The sequence below is a fragment of the Lycorma delicatula genome, chromosome 4 (assembly GCF_047948215.1).
Source record: "Lycorma delicatula isolate Av1 chromosome 4, ASM4794821v1, whole genome shotgun sequence".
NCBI classification, from domain to species: Eukaryota; Metazoa; Arthropoda; class Insecta; order Hemiptera; family Fulgoridae; genus Lycorma; species Lycorma delicatula.
Window position 1 is genome coordinate 207277922 of NC_134458.1, and position 23962 is coordinate 207301883.

The following is a 23962-nucleotide window of genomic DNA, read 5'->3' on the forward strand; positions in this document are numbered from 1 at the left end:
TTTGACAGTTGTTTTTTTTAATATTTATCTTTCTTTTCATTTAATGGAAGTATCAAAGATACAATCAGAAATGAAGTTTCTGATCGCATAAGTTTTCTAATCTACAAATTATGTATTTGTATTGTTTTCAAACATAAATTAGACTTAATCTTCAACTTTTTAGGATTTTCAAAACCCAGCCAAACAAAAAAGTTATAAATTTGAGTTCTTCGTTTGTCTGTACATTCAATCAGTTAAGTTCGTAAGTTTGAGCTTAGTCGAGCTGATAAATAGATGAACGTGTTTTTTTTTAAGTTTTTTCTTTTAATCGGCTTAGGAGTTGATTTTATTTATCTACCATCAGCTAGTATGTATTGTTTAGGCACGACTGAAAAATATATCCTTTATAAAGAATTATGTGGCCAGAACGTTAATTGAACGATTTATCGTCGGATACTTCTAAACAGTCAGAAGGGTCTGAGCAAGAATGTCCATTAATAGAATATGCTTTATCCGATTTCTGATTGGCTTTTAACTTTTCGAATGAAATCAATTTTTTGTTTGCAACCTATATTTAAGTTAATCAACGTTACATAACGTTGATTAACTTAAATATAGCAAATTTAACTTTACAAAGTTACGGGTTTCTGAATAAAAGTGTTCTGATCGTCTGAAGGGTTGTAAGAAAGGATAACTATCTTCTAAAAATAATGTTTTTATAAAAAAAAAACATTTAGCCGGTTTTCTTTAATGAATGAAATATAAGGAAGTCAAACAAGATAATCTGAAATTAATTATTTGCATTTTAAATCACCTTCATCCATCAAATTGAATGACATTTTTAAACAGATTTACATTTATTCACTCGTATATATAACGTGTTTTGAGGTCACTATTCGAAAATGATGAATTATAAACGATAAAATATTTTAAAGGAAATAAAAATTTTTTAATGACCTAATTAAAGTACTTTTCACTTTACTAAATTGTTTTCTTAGAATTATAGCAGACAACAGACAGGATTTATACTTAACTAATCTCGACCTTATTTTTGTTTTCCTTAGCTTTTATTAACAATTGTTTTAAAGAACAATAAGAAAATAAAAATCACTACCGTGTTAGTTAGTTTTCTTTATAAATTGTATCGCACTTAGTACGTTTTTTTTAATCTTAAGCTTTATTTATTTTGTCTCAGAAACCTAAATGATGATGTAATTAAATATCACTAATACAATCATTTTAATAAATATTTCTCTGATATTTATCACAGATAGAAATAAGAAAGCTGCTATAATTTAAACATACTGAATTTCTACACTTCTGTTACCAAACGGAGGTCTAGTCTACTAAGCAGAATAATCGATAAAAATCGTACTGATGGATTAATTTTAAAATAGAAACTAATTTTTCCCCTCTTTTATCAAAGGTCTTATACTGATAAATGTTTTTGTATTAACGACTTATATGCAAGCAAATTGCATGACCTTCGAGATAAAAATAAACGTTAACTTTATTATGTTGATTATGAAAATGGATTTTTTATTGTATATTTTAGAGCTACTTTATTCCAAAAGTATAAGTTACTAGGTAATCCATCAATCCATCATGTGTTACTAGGTAGGTAATCAATCCATCATTTCCCCCTTAGCCGTGTTGTGACAGTTTCAGTATTTTTCTTACCGTATTGTATCATAGGGAGAACCAGTGTTTGCACAAATCTCGACTGAAGTGTTGAGGAAAGGTTTTGGGTGATGCCTCATTAGGGGTGACTTGATTCTCTGAGTGTTTTAAGCCGCTGCTCGTCCTAGTAGATCAATTAGGCCTCCAGTTATTGCAATTTTCGTGTTTTGAGCATTTTTCTTACCGTTTTATAATGTAGGGAGGATATCTTTGAGTAATTTTTGTAATTTTTTGTAACCGTTTTTGAATATTTTTATTAATAACTGATTAATAACTTTTATAACTTCATTCGTGCATCATAATATAAATAATTCACTGGATAACAAAAACCAGATAGAACGAATAAATCGTCAAGAAGCAATTTTTATATTAAAATTTCTATATTAAAATATTCTATAATTATTCCTACCTAGAAATTATCTCGAACAAGCGCTACAGTTATTATAAAGGCTGCAGAATAATAATAAATTAATTTTTTATTATATCATACTTGCTAAGCAACAAGGTGCATATTTAATTAAATGCGTTACTTAATGATTTTATAGTCTATTTTTAATATTAAAAGGAATGTACTGAGTTTGTAGATCCAGAAGGGTATACGGGGTTTTGCTCAGATCAGTGCTCTTAGCGATTCAGCTGACTTATAAATTTGTATCCTTACTTCTAGATTTAAATTTATTATTTGTTTCTTCTAAAAATTGAAAAAAATAACACTTCCAACACCAGACCGGGCAACTAAACGCCATAACTTATCTCTTAAATGAGAATGAAGGAGGAATTCTCGCCCTATATTCAGGCAAATCATCTGCTTGGTCTATTATATCTATTATTTGGTGATCCAACCTTAATGAGTAGCCCTAAGCAGAATCACTAATCCGCATATTCCAGTCCTTCCGCAACACCAGTCTCCGTCTGAGCTTTCTTTTAAAACTTTTTAAACTTTAAAACTACCGTTCTATTGTAACATTATAAGAAAATCAATCAGGGATTTCGTGATCGAAAAGAGCAATACTTCCATTAAATTAAGTAAAACACGTAAATTTTATTTTAAATTATACAAAAATCTCGGGTTTTCGTAACACGGTAGGCTTTAAAAAATAAAAAACACTTCTAATTGGAAAAAACAGTTTCCCAAGTATTCATCAAGCAAGTAAAATAATAAAAAAATCAATTCGATAAACCGATTTCTTTATTTTTTTTAAAAATTAGTTCATAGATTATTATGAAATATTTAAATTTTCACTTCACAATTACTAATTATTGTGTATTAAACTTAAAAATAATCCTAGGAGAAAGCATATTAGGGGTAAAAATTAATTAATTAGTAAGGAAATCTATATATATATATATATATATATATATACTAGCGGACCCGACAGACGTTGTCCTGTTCAAACGTTGTAAATCCAAAAATTAAATCATTTTTCAAATAAACTATAAATTGTTTGGAACGTTTTGATGAAAAAATATGTAAAAAAAAATTATTTTTAAAATACCTGACGCCATCACGCGTACAGCTATCACAACTCGACCTATGAGATCTTTCAGCGTTTTATCGAGAACTTCAAGTGAATGCTTGCGAGTCATAGTGCATTCATCCCAGATAATAATTTTGTATTTTCTCAAAACTTCGGCCATGCCTGAATGCTTCTTTATGTTACATATTGCGTCTGGATTTGTATGAATGTTCAATGGCAACTTGAGTGCTGAATGCGCAGTCCGCCCACCATCAAGCAAGGACGCTGCAAGGCCTGATGAAGTAATTGCCAACGCAAAAACGTTTCCAAAGTTGCCACTATTTCTTGCTCCTCCATCTGCTCGATGTGGTTGTATTGGCAGCGTGTGTTAATTTGTTGCTCCTCATTGCCCGTGAAGTAGATTTGCAAAAATTTTGGATCGGCATCAGTCATTGAGAACAAAGAACCAATTTGACGATACACTTGGGCCTGAATCTTAAATGTTGATTCAAAATTATGATCGTCCTCATTCTGAACGATTTTTGTCAATTGGAAGCAAGAATTGAATTTACGAATGTTTCCCAAAAACAATTTCGATTGAGATGAGGCTCCAGCCAATAGTGTTTTTAATGGTTCTGACGACGAATTCAATGGTGGAAGTGAAACTTTTCCTGATGCGCAGCAAAGATCGGCCGATTTACTTTTGTATTTAAATGCATGACAGTGTTGACATTCTTTGTCCATATTACCGATGACAGTTAGTGCATGTGACGAATAGTCTATTTCCGGCTCATATTCGAACGTAAGGCGGTGAAGTGATGCTCGTGTCAATGCGCGACGTTCTTGCACGCGCTGTCGACCATGTGCTCTGTGTGCGTCGGTAACTCGTTGACGTGCCTCTTTTTGTCTCAATGCATTAGCTCGAAGATGTTCATTAATAACCATCCCAAGATCAACAACACATAAATAAATTAATTAATTAATTAAAAAAAAAACATTTTCTATTGGATCAAATTGTGAATCTAAACCATTCTAGAATCAACTTAATCACACACACAAAATTTCATCGAAATTAGTCCAGCCGTTTAGGAGGAGTTCAGTCACATACACACGGACAGAAGAAATATATATATATATATATATATATATATATATATATATATATATATATGTGTGTGTGTGTGTGTGTGTGTGTGTGTGTGTGTGTGTGTGTGTGTGTGTGTGTGTGTGTGTGTGTAAAGGAGAGAATTACGTGGTCAGAGTCTAGAATATTTTATATAAACATAATTTATATAAGAAAACGAATTGCTCTGTAATTTATCATAGGCTTTAGTTACTATATTATCTAACTATTAAAGTTAAAATGAATTAGTTCTTTAAGTAAAGTAAAAATTTCTCTTTCTATAATAAATTTGTTGTCCTCAACTATGCTAGATTGTGTACTCGTACATTAAGTTTATAATTTGTTTTCATGACTTCCTACAATGTAAATAAATTATGAATTATTCTACATAAAATCTATATATTTATATTTAGCACGTTACAACTTCCTGGATATTATATAAAATACATAAATAAATAAAAATCAACTTAAAAAAAAAAAAAGGAAAAAATCTAAAGAAATTTGGCATGGTATGTTTATCTGCCCTAAAGGTCCTTTGCATCATGTCCATCCCCTTTATTCTCAGCAACACATTTGAGTTCCTAATAGCTCCTTCCATTTCCTAGTAAACTTCTATAACTTAATTATTTTCATCCTACTCTTTTTTTCATCTTCTGGAGCGTTTTAGTCAATCCTTTTCATATGTGCTATGTCCCAGTCACTTAGTTTTCCTATTATAAATTATTCAGGGTAAGCTTCAATTCTCGTTCATTTTCCTTATTAATTCTTCATTTTTCATTTCTTTTATTCATTAAATCTTCTTCAATCTTCTCTGTGCCCGTATCTCATATACCTCCCTCTTTCTTTTTCTCTTCTAAGTGAATGCCATGTCTCACAACTTTGTAGAAGTAGACTCCAAGTATAACATTTCACAAGACGCTTCTTCATTAATGCTATCTAACTTCATAATTATTACTACATAATTTTTTTATATTATATATTTTCTTAAGTATTTCTACTCTGATTTTTTATTTTTCACTTGTGAGATCTTCGTTTAACATATAAGTATTTACGCTGTATTACTTGTTCAATTCTTTTGTGCAGAAATTCATTCACTTATGGATTTCCTAAGCTCATTATTTTTGTTTTCCTAACATTTACTTTCATGCTATTGTATCACATTATTAATTTTAAGAATACAAAAGATTTAATTTTTCTTATTTTTTTATTTTTTGAAGTCGATAACAAATTAAAAATAATAACCCCCCGTAACTACCCTACTAGCCTTTTATTTGGGGCTCTGATTTCAAACAATTAAAAAAGTGAAATTTGGTGAACTGAAACAGTTTTTTATTTTTTATAATTTTTTATTTTTAATTTTTAGTTTGTTTTTAAAATCTATTTTATTTATTTGTTTTGTAACTTTCATTTTATTTATCTTTTTTTTAATTAAAATGTGAGTAAGACAACAAAAAAACACTGTTTATATATATAAAATCGTCAAAAGAAATGTAAAATTGAAAAATAAGTCTTGATAAAAATATGAATGAGGAGGAATGTAAAAAAGACTGTTAAGTAACAACTATTGAAATGAAAGTGAGCTCTGGAATCCTATAATAAGCTTTTTATCTCAAGTTTTCTACTTTAATTTTTTGGAAGCTTAATGAGAAAATATCTACAGAAAACTTACATCAAAATGACTTAAGATTATAGATCATTACAACGTAACAATTCATTACAAGTGATGTTAATGAAAAGTCTGTACAAAAACAAAAATGACAATGTAATTTTTTGTTTAAAAAATCTTTTAGCTGATAAAAAAAAGAAAAATCTTCCGATTTTTTGTGTTTGATTGCCAATAGACTTAAATATGCATACGTAAAAAAACAAACATGAGAGTCAAATTGAAGCTCCTTTTTTGAGCTTATAAATGTGAAAATAATCGTAAATGCAAATTATAATTTCTAAAAATGAATAATTTTAGGAGATCTGTTTTCGTATTTTTTTTATCCATTTGAATTTTTTAATAAGTTAAAGAAATTTAATGCTAATGTGGTTTAATATTTGCTGTCGGAAGAGGACAGACTAGCCTCGCCCTATCGTTTGGAATTCGGATTGGTGTGAGTTTAACAAGTACACAACTTATTAACAACAAAAAAACAAAGAAAAGTGTTACGTAAGCAAGTTAATTTTTAAGAAGTTAAAATACGTAGTTGTGAGTCGTAATTATGAATCTGAATTTCGATAACTTAAGCTCTTATTTATTATTATTTAATTTGTTTTACTATGAAATATATCTAATAGTTATACAATAAGAATAAAGTTTTATGGTTCTCTATATATATGAATTAATATACAAATTTTTTAGGTTAGCTGGTCTCGATTTCAATTTCCGAAAAGTGTCTGGGTTTTTTCACCTCTTGTTTTATTCATTATTAAATAATAGACCTAAAAGCATCTACCGGGTCATTAAGATAAAAATAGAATAGTTGTACGGATAGCTGAAAGAAGTAATAATAATTTAAAACGGAGCTGTTTATTGACAAAATACTAAATAAATTAACGGAAAAATGTTAAAACCTCAAATAGAAGAGAATTAAAAAAATAATATCATTCAACAAAATACTTCCTTAAAATATTAATGTAAAAAATAAAATATAAATTTTGTATAAAAGATTTTATAAACTTTTTAAGAAAACCTGAACCTCTTAGATTTTTTTTTGATTTCCTTTCTGAGGATATAAAATGTTTAGTTATTTTCCTTAAAAAAAAGTCGTATTTTCAAACAGAGCTTTGTTTTCAATGTTCTTTTTTTTCTTTTTGTTAACTTTGACTATTTGTAATGTAGGTGACCAGACAGAATTACAAATAATTTCCAAAAATATCGTAACAATATTTAAGAATAACAAGTAAGCTATGGAAACCTTATTAAGCAACGTGAGATCTAAATACATTCTTCAATGAACTGATGTACCGTTTCATATTATTAAACAAAGCTTATAAATATTACGAGTAAATTAATATTTAGCCCTATAAATTTTAGTTTCATTTCGTTCCACAACGGTATTTACTTACTATCTATTAGTAAACGTAATTTCTTTCAGTTCTGATTGTTGTTTCGTATATCATACAAATAAATACATTTTTTATAATAATGTCTACATAATAATACATTGTATAAATCATGTCAGGAGTGGTAGTGGTGGTTAGACATTCTATTCCACGGATAAAAAAAGGAATTGTTTTAGCATTTGCTTGTATGGATCAAGATAGAAAATAGTAAATCCTTAATGAAACCAGATTAATAAAAATACACAATTAAATTATAAAATAAAATAATCTGTGTGATTAAAATGCATTAATTGTTCAAAATATAAACACGTGAAGTAAATTAGTAAAAAATTAAACGTATAGAAGAATATCTAAAAAAATAAATCACGATTCGAAAAGCACTGATGAGAATTACCTATGCACATATTTATATGTACGTTGAAATGAATACAGAAAACTTAAGGTTTTGTAAAATCGTTTTTAATTCATAGAATATTTCAAAAATTCATCGATGAAGTAATATTTTTTTTCTATTAAAGAATATCCTTTAAATTGTATTTTAAATACATTGGTAGACATTTTTTTTTTAACCGGTTTGGTAATTTATTAAAAATAGTAATGGAAGAATAACGAAACCCTTTCTTGTAAGTCAACAATTGCGTATAAGTATTTCGTTGCGTTTTATAAAAAAGTATTGTCTGGTTTGATAGTTACCAAGAACGATCAAATGTATTTTTTTTTTTTTTTTTTAGTGTAATTTTTTACCCTTTCTAGCATTGTCACTCTACACTCGTAGTTGACGCGTTTTGAAGTACCTCCATCCTCAAAACTAGATTTATTACTGAGTCTTCTTGAATTGAGATCGTCGAATAAATATCGATGTTAAGCTCCTCCCACTCCCCGTCGCTACTTTCATGGCCTCTTCTGTCTGCTTTGTCCCTCCCGCCATAAAAGTAATACAATTTCTTGAATCTAATCCGTCTGATTCTTTATTTTAACAATTAAACATTTTTAAATATTACATCGGATCGAGTGCTTATTTGTTCATTAATTACATCCTGTCCTTTTAATTTTAGCTTGGATATTTCCATGTTAAAATTTTGTGTGTGAATGGAGGTACTTCGAAACGCGTGAACTACAAATGTTAGTGACAATGCTAGGACGGGCAGAAAATAACACTCTAATCAGTTATGATAATCCTTACTGAAATATATTATTTTCTTTTTTTTGTGTTGTGTATTACTGGTTACAGAAAAACTTTAATAAAATAGTTCAATATTATAAGAATTTAAGAAAATAAGGATTAAAAGAGTTTTCATAAACAACTTCTTTACTTTATTAAACTTTTTTTTAGAAGTTTTCCTTTTGAATTTTAATATATCAGAAATGATACTCTATAGAACACCCGGAAATTTAATCAATTTTAACCTTTTTTTTTTTGTTAATATTATATTCTTGTAGTTCATATATTTAAATGAATAACCTACCCGTGTTGTTATATTAAATGTAATAATATAATTAGAAACTGAAATTTTTCGTAATAATTTAATCAAATAAACATCTTAAAATTATATAAATTTAGAAAGATTATTTAAGAAGCGATTTCTCTAATAAATGTTGTAAGGTAGGTAACTGTAAAAACATAAAACTGGATACTTTATCAAGCAACCGGTTAACTTATCTTCAGTAAAAGATGTAGATAAAAATTAAAAGGGTATAAAACACAAGTAGAATAAGTGAAAGGATAAAAGAAGATAAAATAAGGTAAAAAAGAAGAAGAAGAAGAAGAAGAAAGAGAAACAACAAGGGGGTTATTCTATAATCAACATGAAAAGTATAATAAACATGCGCTTCACGTGTTCTATCAAGGAAGAAAGATCTACCTTTAACTTATATTTTCTTAATAGAATTTTATATTTGTATTAGCTTATTTGTAAAAAAAAAAAAAATAAAATAAAAATAACCTTCCAACTTATGTTTTTTCTTTAATTTTTTTAATTGTAATTCATTTTATAAGACCATTTTATAACATAAATTCACTATTAATAAACTCTGCCATCTAAAATCTGAAACTATCTATCTACACTTAACTAGATACTAAATAGTAATACAAACTAGTTTCTTTATTAAAATTACCTTTCCCTGTTTCTTTTTAAAATCTTCTACATTTTATCTTGTATGTATTTCTATTATAAAGATGAAAAACTAGTTATTATAGTTTTATTAAAGTCTAATATACAGTAGAAGTAGTTATTTCTAATAATAATAAAACGTAATCGTTAAGAGAAACTTTATATTAAAGTAGTATTTTTATTTTTGATTTGGTACTACTTAGATTTCCTGTTATTATTTTTTTTTTAAGAATAATTATATATTTTTTTTATAATCTAATTAATATATTTAAAAATTAATTGAAAATTGTAATATCAAATTAGTATTTATTTTTTATAATAGATCAATTCTATTTTTTTTTTTCAGATGACTGCGGTAATGAAGATGGTCTAAAATGTCAAAATGGAGCATGCCTAGATCATCAATGCCATTGTAATGATGGTTTTGGAGGCTGTTCGTGTGAAGTACCTGGTAAGTTATAATTGAGTACTTTATAATTATGAAATAGATTTTATTTAATGTAAATTAATTAATTTTTAGTGACTTTATAGCATTACCGTTTAAATAACTCTCAATACATAAAAGAAATCAAAAGATGTTGCCACTATCCTCCATCTACTAACTATAATTAATGTTTACTAGCAATGTTATAACTTCTTTAATGGCATCAAAACTTTCTTATCGGTCATAATAATGATCGTTTCTTGATTGTTATTTTGTTTATTATTTTATTTTGTACATACAGATTTTTATAATTTTTCAGTTATATTTTATTTAATCGTATTATAATCAACGTGTTAAAAGAAGTTAAACCATTCATTTTTTTGATTTTGAAGTGAAATTATTATAAAATTGCTTGAGAAAAATACAATTAATAAATTATATACTTATTTTTTTGGGAGGTTACCTAAGTTCTATGCACAAAAAGAAATCGCAAGGTTACTTATTATAAGACCACGTAATTTTGTCTGTCAGTAAAAGGGAAAACGCAGCAACAGCACTTGACTAGTCCTATTGAAAACATTCAACAAAATTCGTGTCATAATTAATTAAATTCTAGAGCAACACAAAGTGGTTTTGCTTTAAAAAAAAAAAATAAAAATATTAATTTTTTTTAAAGAAATAAATATACTGTTTTAAAATTCCAATTTTAACAAAAAATTAATTATTTTTCTACTTTTTTATCCAGATTATAAGTTTGGAAATTAAACATATCATAAGAGACTGAGGCAAATCTTTTTTCTCAACTTTTCTGAAAATATAAACTCTTTTTTCTTTATTTTTATTTTCCTGGTATCATAGCTCTAGAGCAGCAATCTCCAAACGTTTTTGTTCGCGTACCTCTAAGAAAAAAATAATTATAAGTTGTACCCCATATAATCTCTCTCTCTCTCTCTCTCTCTGTGTGCGCGCGCGCGCGTGTATGTGTGGTCAAAAATCACATTATTTATATTACTACTTTGGCGTACCTCAAAGTATCACTTTATGTACCCCCTTTCTTTTTTCTCCCTACTCCCCTGGGCCGGACATACAATTAAGTAAAGCTCGATGCAGGAGAGTGTCCTTTTACTCTAAGGGGGCCTCCCCAGCTACCGGCCAAAAGTCCGGCATGGCAGGTCAGCCCCCCCGGTCGACTATTTATCTTCTGACTGCCTCTAATCCCTGAGAGAGAGAGAGAGTAATCCGGGCCCGACTATGTCATTTCCGGCACCCCCCCCCCCTCCCCGGAGACCGGGTCTCGGTCTATACAGTTTGAAACAGCGGGAGCCAGACCTTGACTACGTCTCCCGCGGACCCCTACCTAGTGGCCGGGACTCGGTCTTTTGTTTACCCCTTGTACCTCTTAACTACCTAACACTCTCCCGTAGTCCCCACCCACTCATCAGATCCGGCACGGCACACCTAAGCATGCCAACCCTCACAGATGAGGCTGTCCGCCCAACTCCTACAATAAATCTCGGTACCACGTCGCCGCTCTTCAGCTTCTTTTTCGCGCAGGACTCCTGACAAAGACCTCCACAGTACCCCAGTCAGTATGAAACTGATCAGATGATCTGGTCCCACTCCGCTTAGGCCAGAGACTTCTCTCTCTTCCTCCCATTCCCGACATCTAAATATGATGTACTCCACCGAGTCAGAACTATCACAGTACATACATACTGGGGCGTCACACTTTCCTATCCGGTGAAGAAACTCGTTGAAGGTGCCGTATCCGTTAACACTTGAGCTAAATAAAAGCCCACCCCACCATATTTCCTGCTTAACCGTGCTTTTAGGTCAACTAAAAGTCTTTTGATCCATGCAGCCTTATCACCCACGCTCCATTTCTCCTGCAATTCTACGTTAATTCCATCTTTGACCACCTCCTTAGGAATTCCTTCGTACCTCCAGCAACGCTCCTTAATCAGAAGGTATATCGGGGGCACCCCCGCCAGAACACAAGCTGCCTTATATGAGATCGTCCGAAACGCCGCCACCACACCTAACAGTGATCTACGATGCACTCTCACCAATCTTGATAAATTGCGTTTAACTCTCACAGTACCTTCCCACACTGGTGCCACGTAAAGCATTATAGATGTTATCGTCGACATTATCATCCTTTTCTTGGAGGATCTAGGCGTCGCATGTGATGTCATCAGCCTACTCAGTGCAGTTAAAGTTTTTTCATCTCTACTACATACAATCAGCACATGTTCGCTGAATCAGAAGCTTTTGTTTAGCGTGACCCCCAGATATTTAGCTTTCTTTAATAACTTCTTTTATTTGGCAATCTCGAATTTTGAATCTAATAGATTCGATTCTACGTCTGAAGGTCAATGTGATTGACACTTTTCAGGCATCAATTCTAACCCGAGCACTCTCATCCACTCCGAAATACTCGACAGGGCGTCATTTCCCTTTCCTGTGATTGCATCCTCCGTCTTGCCGCTAATCATTACCGCTTATGATTAGCGGTAATGCCTGCTGAGGAAGGCATGCTGAGGAAGTTGTAGTCTCAGCACTCCATCGAACGCTACAATCCATAACAGTAGCCACAAAACGAACCCCTGCGGTACTCCTCCAAACATCTGATGGTTTAATTTACCTTCTAACGTCTCCACTACCGCCCAGCGATCCTTCAAATACTGACTTATCTGCCTCAACAAGTAATCGCTTATGCCTCTGTCTTTCAGCGCAGTCATGAAAACGTTCCAAGGAACCGAACCGAAGGCATTCTGGATATCCAGTAACACTAGAGCCGGAATGCCCCTCGTCCTCCAGGTGCCCCTTTTGACCTCAGCCGCCCATTCCACCACTCTGTTCACCGCCTGTATGGCAGACCGACCTTTAACGAATCCATACTGATTGTTATGGATGCTCTGTTTTGTGCGGAATTCTTCCACAATCCTGTTGGCAATTGCCATTTCGACCCTTTTAGCTATATTATTTAACAAGCACAAAGGTCTATCTGTAGACCTTCCCCAGATCTTCAGTTCTGCTTTTAGGTATGAACACTATTTGCGCTTCTTTCCAACATGTTGGGAAAACACCTCTCTCGATTTGTCTGTTAATCATCTTCAACATCTCACCAGGCAAACACCTCATCAATTTTTTTGTCACTGCAGCCGGGATACCATCTGGCCCCGGACTTCTATTATTTCCAAGCGCATTCACAGTTGCCACAATTTCCTCTAGAGTGAGTTCAAATTCCACTGGACACTCAACTACCACCTCCCCGCTCGGGAATAGTCTCACCAGTTCTCTTTTCGCTAAAACTTCGGGAAGCACTGGCAGACGCCTACCAAATCGTTTCATCACGATTCGGTAGACTTGCTCCCATGGATCACTATCTAATTCTTCACATAGTGCTCTCCATTTTAACATTTTTGCATTCTTTATCTCAAAGTTAAGGAGATTTCTAGCAGCCTTATATTCACGCTAAGCTTCCTCAAATCCAGGCCTCATATTTCTGGCCAGCCATGTGGCAATCCTTCTTCGGCGCTGCATTTCACGTCTCAATTGTCTGATTCTAGGGAACCACCAATAGACAGTTTTTTTCCCATACTACCTTTCGTTATCCTGGCTATTTCATCCTTGACGACGTCTCTGAATATCTCCGGTGTTAGCAGCACTCCATATTTGATTCTGTTGGTGACTCTCCGCACGACAGTTTCCACTTGGTACTCTGTAAGCTGCCCAGGAATTTCTCTTGTTCTGGTTCTGATGTGTAAATCTGTAACCTCCAATAACACCACAAGATGGTCACTAGCTGTTTCATTCTCAAGCACCCTCCACTTACAATTATGGTGTCTCCATCTTCCGTCCATTATACCAACATTCAATATAGAACTATGTCCCCTCGCTCGGTATGTTGGAGACTGATCATTCAGACAGTCATAACCTGTCAGCAGCAGAAATTCCGTTGGGATCTCTCCTCTTCTATTGGTGACATTACTTCCAGCAGACACAGCCCTACAGTTAAAGTCATCGACTATTATGCCTCTCTTGACCGATTAATTAACCAGCCGATGCAACCTGTCAGTACACTCTGCTTACCTTGAGATCTCACAATTAGGCGTAATATATGCACTAACAATTATAGTTTCAGCAAGTTCAATTGCAACCAGGCCATTATCCCTATAGAACCCACCGGGTTGGTCTAGTGGTTAACGCGTCTTCCCAAATCAGCTGATTTGGAAGTCGAGAGTTACAGCGTTCAAGTCCTAGTAAAGCCAGTTATTTTTACATGGATTTGAATACTAGATCGTGGATACCAGGAAAAAGAAAGAAAAGAAAGACCTATATAATATGATTTTTTTATCTGAATTGTTAAAAAATAAAAAACTCATCAAACTAATGTTTTTTTTTCTTTCTTTAGCTAATCTAAAATGTCTCTCAGTTGAAGAATATAATTCCTAATTAATAAATGTTGCAATTTTATTATATTATATATTTTAATATCACAAGTTGTTTACTAAACAAGAGTTTTGTCATCTGATGACAAAATTTTATTGTATACTATTTTAATTAGAAAGATTTAAATTTAATCCGTATTATAGATTAGCAGTAAAAGCATATACTAACTAAGCTGAAAACGTTTAACCAACTCAAATATTATACAAATTGAAAATTGTCCATCAATTGTTATTTTATTTTTGATAATATATTAACTTAAATTATGGTTATTTATTAATGTAGTGTCCATGGGTGAATTTATTTAAAACTGTAGTAGAATACAATTACTAAAACGTGATATCGACCAAGGTCAAGCTATTAGATTCATGCCTTGTATTGTACTCTATTTTTAAAAGTATTGTTTCAAAAGAAGATAACATAGGCTTACATATAAATTTAAGCGATACATTGTGCAAGCGATTTGAATTTATTTTTAATTATAAATTCTTTGTTTTTTCCAGATGAGAATGAGTGTAAATATAGACCTTGCGATGTATTCGCTCACTGCACAAATACGTTAGGAGGATTTCACTGTACATGTTTTCCTGGATACACAGGAGATGGATTTCACTGCCAAGGTATGTAATTATTTTTTTTTATTTACTTTTGTTATGTTTCTCCTTCAACTTGAACGTTGGAATATTTTTATACAAAAATGTATATTTTTAAATATTTTGACCTTCAGGAAATAAAATTATTAGTGTGTATGTAATTTTGAAAGAAAAAATATATATATTACTTTATACTGTTTATAGTTTTTTATGTAGATAAATGAAACATGATTTTTATTTTTTTTTACATCCTTTAACAAAGAATTAGAATTTTAAGTTCAGCATAAATTTTATTACTCAAATTATTTTTTTTGATTTTTGCGTATTATTTGTAAAATATAAGCATGTTCCTACACATATTCCATAATAATATTTATGTTAATTTCTTACTGTTATCTATTTATTATAATATTAACTTTTTTTTTATTAAAAAATGTTGTAAAAAACTTTTTATTTCGTTTTAAATTAATTTCGTACATTGAAAAATACTAACTATTATTAAGTATTTGTACTTTCTTTTAAATTAATTATTCATTAAGAAAGAACATTTTTAAATTAAAGCTTACTGGTTTTCTTTACATGTGTTGTGATTGATTACATATTAAGTAAATTTCTTAAATATCTTTAATGACAGTTAAATTAAATTAAAAATGTTGCAAGTGTTAATGGTTAGTTTGATTTTACTTTAACAATAAATCCTGGAATTTTTAGGACTGGCCTAAATTTAAATGGTGCATTTTCCCTAAATTATGCTAAAATACTCCATAATATCATTTAAACTAACAGCCCTTATTCCAACAATAAATAGAGTGTACATAAAAATTTCACTCATTTAAAATTTTTTCTTTGTCTTCAGTCATTTGACTGGTTTGCTGCAGCTCTTCAAGATACCTTATCTAGTGCTAGTCGTTTCATTTCGGTATACCCCCTACATTCTACATCCTTAACAATTTGTTTTACATCATTTTAAATAAAACTATGATAATTATTTGACAAAAAATAAAGAGGAGTAACCTTTTAGATCTGCCACGCCTCTTTTGGTGGAGTGTTGGATGTGCTCATGATCTACTATTGGTGAATTATTAAGGTCAAACGAAGAGGCGTGGCTTTTTATATTCGCCACGCCTTTTCGTTTGGAGATCTGACATGTTGATGATTTAGATTTAGGTTTCATTACTGATATTTAATATGCATTGTTATTAACCATTCTGGTTATCAGATTTCTGTGTCATTAAATATCGCTATATTAAATTATAATTTACCTTACTGGTTAAAAGCAGAACACTATTTTAGGATAACACTTGAAGGTCCTTTAATACTGCTAACATTTTCTTTCTTCCTAAGAAATATTGTCACCATAATTGTAAGAATTAAGCTTCATGTAAATTTCTGAAATTTAAAAAATAAACCATTTTTTTCTAGTTTTAATTTTAATTAAATTATTTAATATCCCTTAATATTTTTAATTTTATTGAAAAGTATTATCTAGGTATGGCCAGTTTTATATTGAATTTAAAAAAAAAATGTTTACTGTTTATTATTCAAGAATTTCACTATATTTCACTATTTCACTATATTTCATCGTTTCTTTATTTCTCAAGAAGTATTGTAATGTGTTACTTTCCAAATTTTGTTCTTTCACCTTTGTAAACTGCTTCAACTATGCTAATTTCAATGGCGTTTTATTAATTTTAATTAAACATCAATCATCATTCTTTCTCATCACAATTTCCGTAGTATAAATTTTAATAAAGTATTTTTATGAATACTTTAATACTATGGATTTTGCATTGATCCAGTTTATAGAAATTGGTATGGAAAATTGATACCTACTCACCAGAGAAATTACCTGTTTACTTTAATCAGTTCTATCATTTCATTTATAGTTGTAAAATAGAATATTTTTATTTTTTTATAATCTTCTAAAGTATTTTAAGTTTCTTATTAACAATTATGTTTAGTTAGATTCTTAATAATACAAAAAAAATTGCCTAATTAAATTTAATTTGATTTAATCTACATTCTTAAATCAAAACGACCACTATCCTAACACCGCTATGTGAACAAAAATTGTAGCTCTCTATAATAATATGTATGTATAATTTAAAGCGGATAATTTATTTACAAAAATAAAAAAAACTAGTGATGTTGACTAGTACAATTTGATAAATATCTTAAACTGTGTTGCTATAAGGGCGTGCGATTAACCTCATAGAAGGTGAAGACGACTACAGTCCAGGATAAAAAAAAAGATGAATAGATCATATTGGTCGGTAGGTGGGTTTTTTTACAGAAAGGATAAGAACGTGGAGGTCAGGGGATATCGTGAGGAGTCCGCGTGACCCCCTCTTCCAAGAGATAAAATTACTCTTACTCATTTTATCTTCTTCTCTTTTTTCAACGTACATGTGAATATTTCTCATCTATGTATATTTAAAACTATTGTATTCTTAAAAAGTTAAAACGCAATAATAAAAAAACCTACTTTGTAATTATGTATTATAATTTAATTCTAATAACCTTTGTATAAATGTGTAATTATTTTTCTCTTTCCGTTCAAAATTAAATCTTTCGAATTATTTTTGCTTTAGAATCTCAGGTTAAAATTCATTTTATGTGTCTCACTTCAAATTTTGCTGAATTTAAAAAAGGTTTGTGGTTAGCTCTGCAGAAAATGATTATATGTTAGACCAGCGTTTTTCAATCCTTTCAATATTTGCGACCGATTTTCAATCATCATTTTCATCGCCCCCCTCTCTCATTTATAATAATCTATACAATAATAATGTATTTTGAGTATTCTGACGCTAAAACTGCAGTAAACCCTTAATTACAAACCTCACAAATTACCAAGAATAAGTAAATTTATTGATATTTGGCAATACCGATCCGCAGCATTGATAAAACTAGAATCGAGTTCTCTATCTCTTTGCTCTCTTTCTTACGTCCACCATTTCGGACATTCTCCCGGCTTCGCGAGAAGTTCCGATTTGTTTCGAACATTCTGGAACGTCTGCGCAAACTTGTATAAATGCTGCTCCTCATTTAATTCCAGCCAGTCTCTGTCAAGTCGATCTTTCTACTGCTATCGAATCTATCGTGAATGTGAATGTTGTAATTTGCGTGTTAATTGCAATTCACGGTAATATTCCCAGCAGTAGATTTATACAGAAACATAGATAAATTTTTAATTGGGCGTAAGCGAGCATTAGACGATAATGAAGCATCAAAAAGTGCACAGACGAGCGTAGTTCCGAAAATAAAATCAAGAAAATATTCTCAAGAATACTTAAATGTTGAATTTACCAGTACCGAAATAAATGAAGAAAGGTCTGTGCGTGTCACTTGCTGAAAAGTTTTGGCAGCAGACAGCATGAAACCTAATAAATTTAAACGACATTTGGAAGTGTTTCATAGTGAGTACGTTAACAAACCCCGAAAATTCTTCGAATAAAAATTAAAATCATAGGAAAAGCGAATATCATTTCTAAAAAAAACCTTGTCTATGAATAAAAAAGCTTTTATTTGCCTCATACAAAGATTCATATAAAATAGTCAGATTTAAAAAGCCTCACACCACTGGTGAAGAGCTTATTTTGCCATCTGCAATTGAGATTGTAGAAACTATGTTTGGAGGTAATTTTACCAAACAATTGCAGCCCGTACCTCTATCAAATTTTGCTGTTCCCGTCGAATTGGTGATATAGTTGAAGATATACAGCATCAGCTTTCTGGAAAGTTGCGTAACAAAATGTTTTCAATTCAGCTTGATGAGGCGACAGATAGCAATAAAGATGCTCATTTCATTGCCTATGTTCGATTTTGTGATGGTATGTCAGCAGTAGAAGAACTACTTTTCTGCAAACCAATAGAAATCAAAGCAACACAACTCTCATTATTTGCTATCTTAAATGATTTTATAACATAAAGTGGAAAAAATGCGTCGGAATATGCACCGATAGTGCTCGTTCAATGTCTGGAAGATTCCAAATACAAGCACTTGTGAAACAAATATCTCCACAGTGTATCTGGACACATGCATAATCCACAGAGAAGCTCTGGCTTCCAAAGAAATGAGTCCTGGTCTGAATATCGTGCTAACGACGATTGTAACCATAGTAAATTATATAAAAATGAGACCCTTAAAATCAAGAATATTTTCTGCATTTTGTAAAGACGTGGGAGCATTATGTTCAGCGTTACTGTTTTATTGCGAGGCAAGATATCACGTGGGAAATTTTTGCAATGTGTTTATGAATATTAAGAGATGAAATCGCCATTTTTCTAGAAGAGGAAAACCGACCGGAAGCCGAGAAGTTTTGAGATGGTTTATTTATCATGGATTGAGCTACTTGGTCAACATATTTGAGAAATCCAATACCTTGAATCTTCAACTCCAAGGAGCAAATACACATATGTTGGGTAAGAGTGATAAAGTTCATGCTTTTTGTAGAAAATTGGAATTGTGGAGCAGTAATTTAAAGCAAAAATAACCTAGAAATGTTTGCAAATGTGGATGAATGTGTTTAAACTTACAAGGCTGAAGAACAACATGTGAAAGTTGTTTTTGAAACCATTGAAAATCATTTAGCCATACTGGCAAAGAATTTTAAAAAGTATTTTTTTGCTATCGACAACTCGGTAGCAAGTTACGGGCGGGTTAGACATCCATTTATAAACACTCCCGAAGGGCTCTCAACTACCGAAGAAGAAATCTTCATAGAATTCACGGCAAAAGGTGAAATTAAAAGATATTTTTGTGATAAATCACTCCGAATTTTGGGCAGGGGTGGATGATTAGTTTTCTGCACTGAAAACTTGAGCATTTCGTATACTATTACCATTTTCAACATCCTACCTTCGTGAAACCGGATTTTCTGCGGTGGCTGCTTTGAAGACAAAATACAGATCTCAGCTAAATATAAAAAAAGAACTCAGAGTGTCTTTCTAATATTAAGCCTTCCTTCGGAAAACTTTAATCTGCAAGACAAGCCCAAAGAAGTCACTAATAACTATTAAACTTGCTTTTAATTTAGTTTTTTTTTAAGTTAATTATTATATACATTGTGCAGTACTGATACAATCCTATTTATACGTGTATTATATCAGTGTAAATGTGTATTTTATTATTTATTATGTCAGAATATATATTATTTCTTTCCTTTCAGTAAATAAATAATTATTTTAATATTTTCTTTTCGATATGCTCCCGCCCCTCATTTAGTGTTATCCCCCCCCCTCTAGGGGGGCGCGCCCCACAAGTTGTGAAACGCTGTGTTAGACTATATTGAAACATAAATAAAAAATTAACATCGACGTTTCATTTTTTTTTCCATGTAAAAAATAAAATTGAATTGTTTTATTTTACAGCCCAGAAACTATACGATTTATGTTTAAAATATATAATTTGTGAGTCTCCTTCAAATATAAAATTACAAAAATAGCTACAACATAGAGATTGTATACGCATTTTTTGAATCATTTTAACAGGAAGAACGTTTTGCAGTCGGGTTACAGAAAAAAAAGTTAGATATGTTTTAGATGACAGTACCCATTAATGTACTTCATAACTACACCTAATCATTTGAAATCCAATGATTTTTAGATGTAATTAAAATTAAGACGAACGGGCTTTAAATAAATCTCGATAATAAATGAATGATTTTTTTTAATCTGTAAATATCTTAGCTATTGTCAAAGAACATGATTGTTCAAATGTGGAATGCATTTATAAATTTCGTTGGTATTAAATCCCTATAATTAAAAGTACAAAAAGTCAGTCTTTTATTTCGGTAAAGTAATATTTTATTTCGGTATCGATAAAGTAAAAATATTTAATTATTACTTTCCGAAGAAACAAATGGACCAAACAACATATTACTACAGGTAATTTTCTTTGTAAATCTTCTTTTATAAATTTATCATTTCAGCACGGGCTGTCATATTGGTTAGGGACTTAGTAACAGTACTGAGTCATTAAAAAATGTTATAAAACTTTCCGGTCAACGACTCGAGAAATACTACCTCTGCTTCTTTCCCTACACATTTTTTTAAGAACCTACCCACTCCAAACATAAATGCTAATACATATTAAAAAATACATTCACACAAACACAGAATTTACCCCCTCCCCCCACCTGTTTTTTAATTCGTGACGTTTCATGAACTCCTGAGCCCAAAATCCCAAAAATCTGGAAAGTTTACTTTTGGCGCGATTATTTAATTTTATCTTACTGTATAGCATAGCTTAGTTTTATTTATATATAACATTTAACTGCCACGATAGAAAAAAAATAAATTGTATTAATCGTAAAAATAATGACAATAAGCAATCAACATGTAGTCTTTCAAATGTACTGTATTCTTTTTAGAACAATCAAAATAAAAATATATGTGCAGTTACAGCTTGGTTTTATTTTATGTTCTTCTTACCATGCTATGCTATTTTAGATAACATTCAACATTGTAATTCCCATCGGTTCAATAAGCTTCCAAACGACACGTTGCGCGTTGGTTGGTTAGAATGAATCACGTATTGATGTTAGGAAAGCAATTTGACCCGTCCGTACTATGACCTTTTGTTATTAGGCTCTTACATTGGATGTACGTTCTTTTTCCCGCAATAGATAACAACCTGCCATTTTTTTGTTTTCCTTTTTTTATTCGTGTATTCTTGGTTATTTAGATGTTGACTTATGTTTCACTTTAATTTCCTCCTTTTTTCATTTTTACTACTCATTTTTTTATTAATAAATAAGCAAGAATATTGCCACTGATATTTTACGTACCGATTTTGGTTAAGAAAGAAAGGATGTTGCACTGCTGTAATGATTTTTGAAAATAATATTGCTTTCGGTATTCTTTCGTATTTCATGTTGTTAGTATCATGTATTTAAAACGATTAAAACTTCAAAACTGATTTTTTAGACACCAACCAACCATTTCCCTTCATAATAAATCACATTTTGGATTATTGTGAAACTAAAGTACTATAGCGAAACTGGCTTTTTTATGTAATTAATTTTTACCGACTTTTCGAAGAAAAGTACGGTATTACCTTTGGTCGCATGTGGGAGTGGAGAGTAAAAATAAATTTTCTTTACGTTTAGAGGCATAAGAAGTACGACGATACCATTCACTTAAAATGGGGGTTTCTTGTGTATTTACAGGCCTATGTATTAACTTTTGTGGCTCGAAAATTTCAAAAATGACTAAATAAATTTTGACTAAATATGCTGTAGTAGAGTATCTGAAGTTGTGCGTGTGAAAATTTGAAGAGTGGTTGAGTCGTTCTTGAGTTACGCTCAATTTAAGGTCAAAATGGTTCTTCTCCGTTATCTGTCATCACTGAATTAATTTATCATGCACTTAAACTAATGTTTTCATGAGAACTACAGCTCCATTTAAGTATAAATCGAATATGATAGATCGCAGCACACATAGTTCTATTGAAAGTACATTTTAAAATTACAAATAAAATAACGAAAAATCGGTCTTTTTTGGCTCTAACTCCGGTTCCTGTGAACCGATTCGCTTAAAATAGAGCTCTATTCGCTATAGGTTTACGTCACTCCACCAAGTTTCGTCAAAATCGGTTAAGATTTGCTTTGCTTTTCATAATTCTTTGGAAATCCGCTAAAAATTGGTGTTTTAAATTCATTTCCTCTAAATAATCAATCTTATATATTTCTTAAGAGTATTATTAGTTTATTTAATAAATATGAGTAAGTCTAGTTTTTTCATAGTTAAATAAAAAGAGATAAGTAAATTTAATAAGTATTATTCTCATTTGAGTTTTGATGAAGTAATTAATTAATACACCAATCAGAAATAAGAACGTAGGTAGATTAATCTGGATAAGAAAAATGCAACTAATAAAAATACTTAAAGATTTTAACTAACAGCAATAATAAGTAACAATCCATCTATCACAATTCGTAATTTATTAACCAACAGCAATATTTGTATCTTATCCATTTATATCTTTTTCATAAAAATATTTTATATAACGTATTAATTAATATTTAGTTTTATAAATGTAAATTTAATTTACGGTTAACTAATTATTTTTAAAAAGTTTTATTTTATTTTTGTACTTATAATTAAATACATTTAAAATCATTACAAGGGTAGTAATAAAAAACTTTACGATTGACAGACTTAATGCTTGTTTATTACACCAACATTTCCTTGTAAGTTGTTTCCCTTCATCTCATAATTTTCTTTCAATCATTAGATTTAGTAAATATCACTCTAGAAATGCAGTTAATGATTTTTTAATGCTTTCTGTTTTTACACGATTATTCTATAATAATATATTATATAGTAAACAAAACGTAAGTTGTAAATTCTTAAATACATTACGTGCTTCCAAGCAAATGGTTAATTTTTTATTTTGTTAGCAGTTTGGATAATTTTTAAAACATAGGAATGTAAATAAACTTTTTTAAATATGAATGAAGTATTTAAAATTTTTAAATATTGATTAAGAATACGTAGTTTTGTGCTGATGAATCATTTTTAACATTAAATTACCATCTAACTTTTAAAAGAAAATTAGGTCAAGATTTTTCTGTTTAAAAATATCATATATATCTATTGATTAAAGACGGTTAATTTTAATTGTAAAACCTCTGGAATTAAGATCAAATATGTTATTAACATCAACCATAATTAATCCAAGGATTTAACAATTACAATTCCAGAACTTATAGTTCACATCACAATGTTTTTTCTTTACATTAATAAATTGTTATTTTTTTGTAAATGATTGTTTAGATTTTTTTTGCAATAGAATACATTTCTTCTTTTTATAGACATAAACGAGTGTGATGATCCTGAAATTGCTGCTCGCTGTGTGCCAAATTCAGAATGTTGTAATCTACCTGCAAACTTTTTATGTAAATGTTTACCTGGTTTTCAAGGAGATGGTGAAGTCGAATGCAGAGGTAAGTGTGAAACTTTTCCACTGTTTCTGTGTATTTTTTTTATTAATACTCTTCATTTGAACCAAATAAAGCCTTTCTACAGGTTGGCATTCAGTTAATACAGTGAAGCAATTTTATAGTAGATAATGGACTAGGCGTGCAACA

General features: G+C 30.6%; 1 protein-coding gene across 1 annotated transcript in view; it reads left to right on the forward strand.

Annotated features, from left to right (window-relative positions):
- Window positions 1–23962, forward strand: part of dpy (fibrillin-like protein dumpy) — a 705616-nt gene that overhangs the window by 300205 nt on the left and 381449 nt on the right. Inside the window, exons 4-6 of the mRNA XM_075365108.1 lie at window positions 9748–9852; window positions 14781–14897; window positions 23687–23818. Of these exons, the coding sequence (XP_075221223.1) occupies window positions 9748–9852; window positions 14781–14897; window positions 23687–23818 (354 nt within the window). The remainder of the gene's footprint in view (window positions 1–9747; window positions 9853–14780; window positions 14898–23686; window positions 23819–23962) is intronic.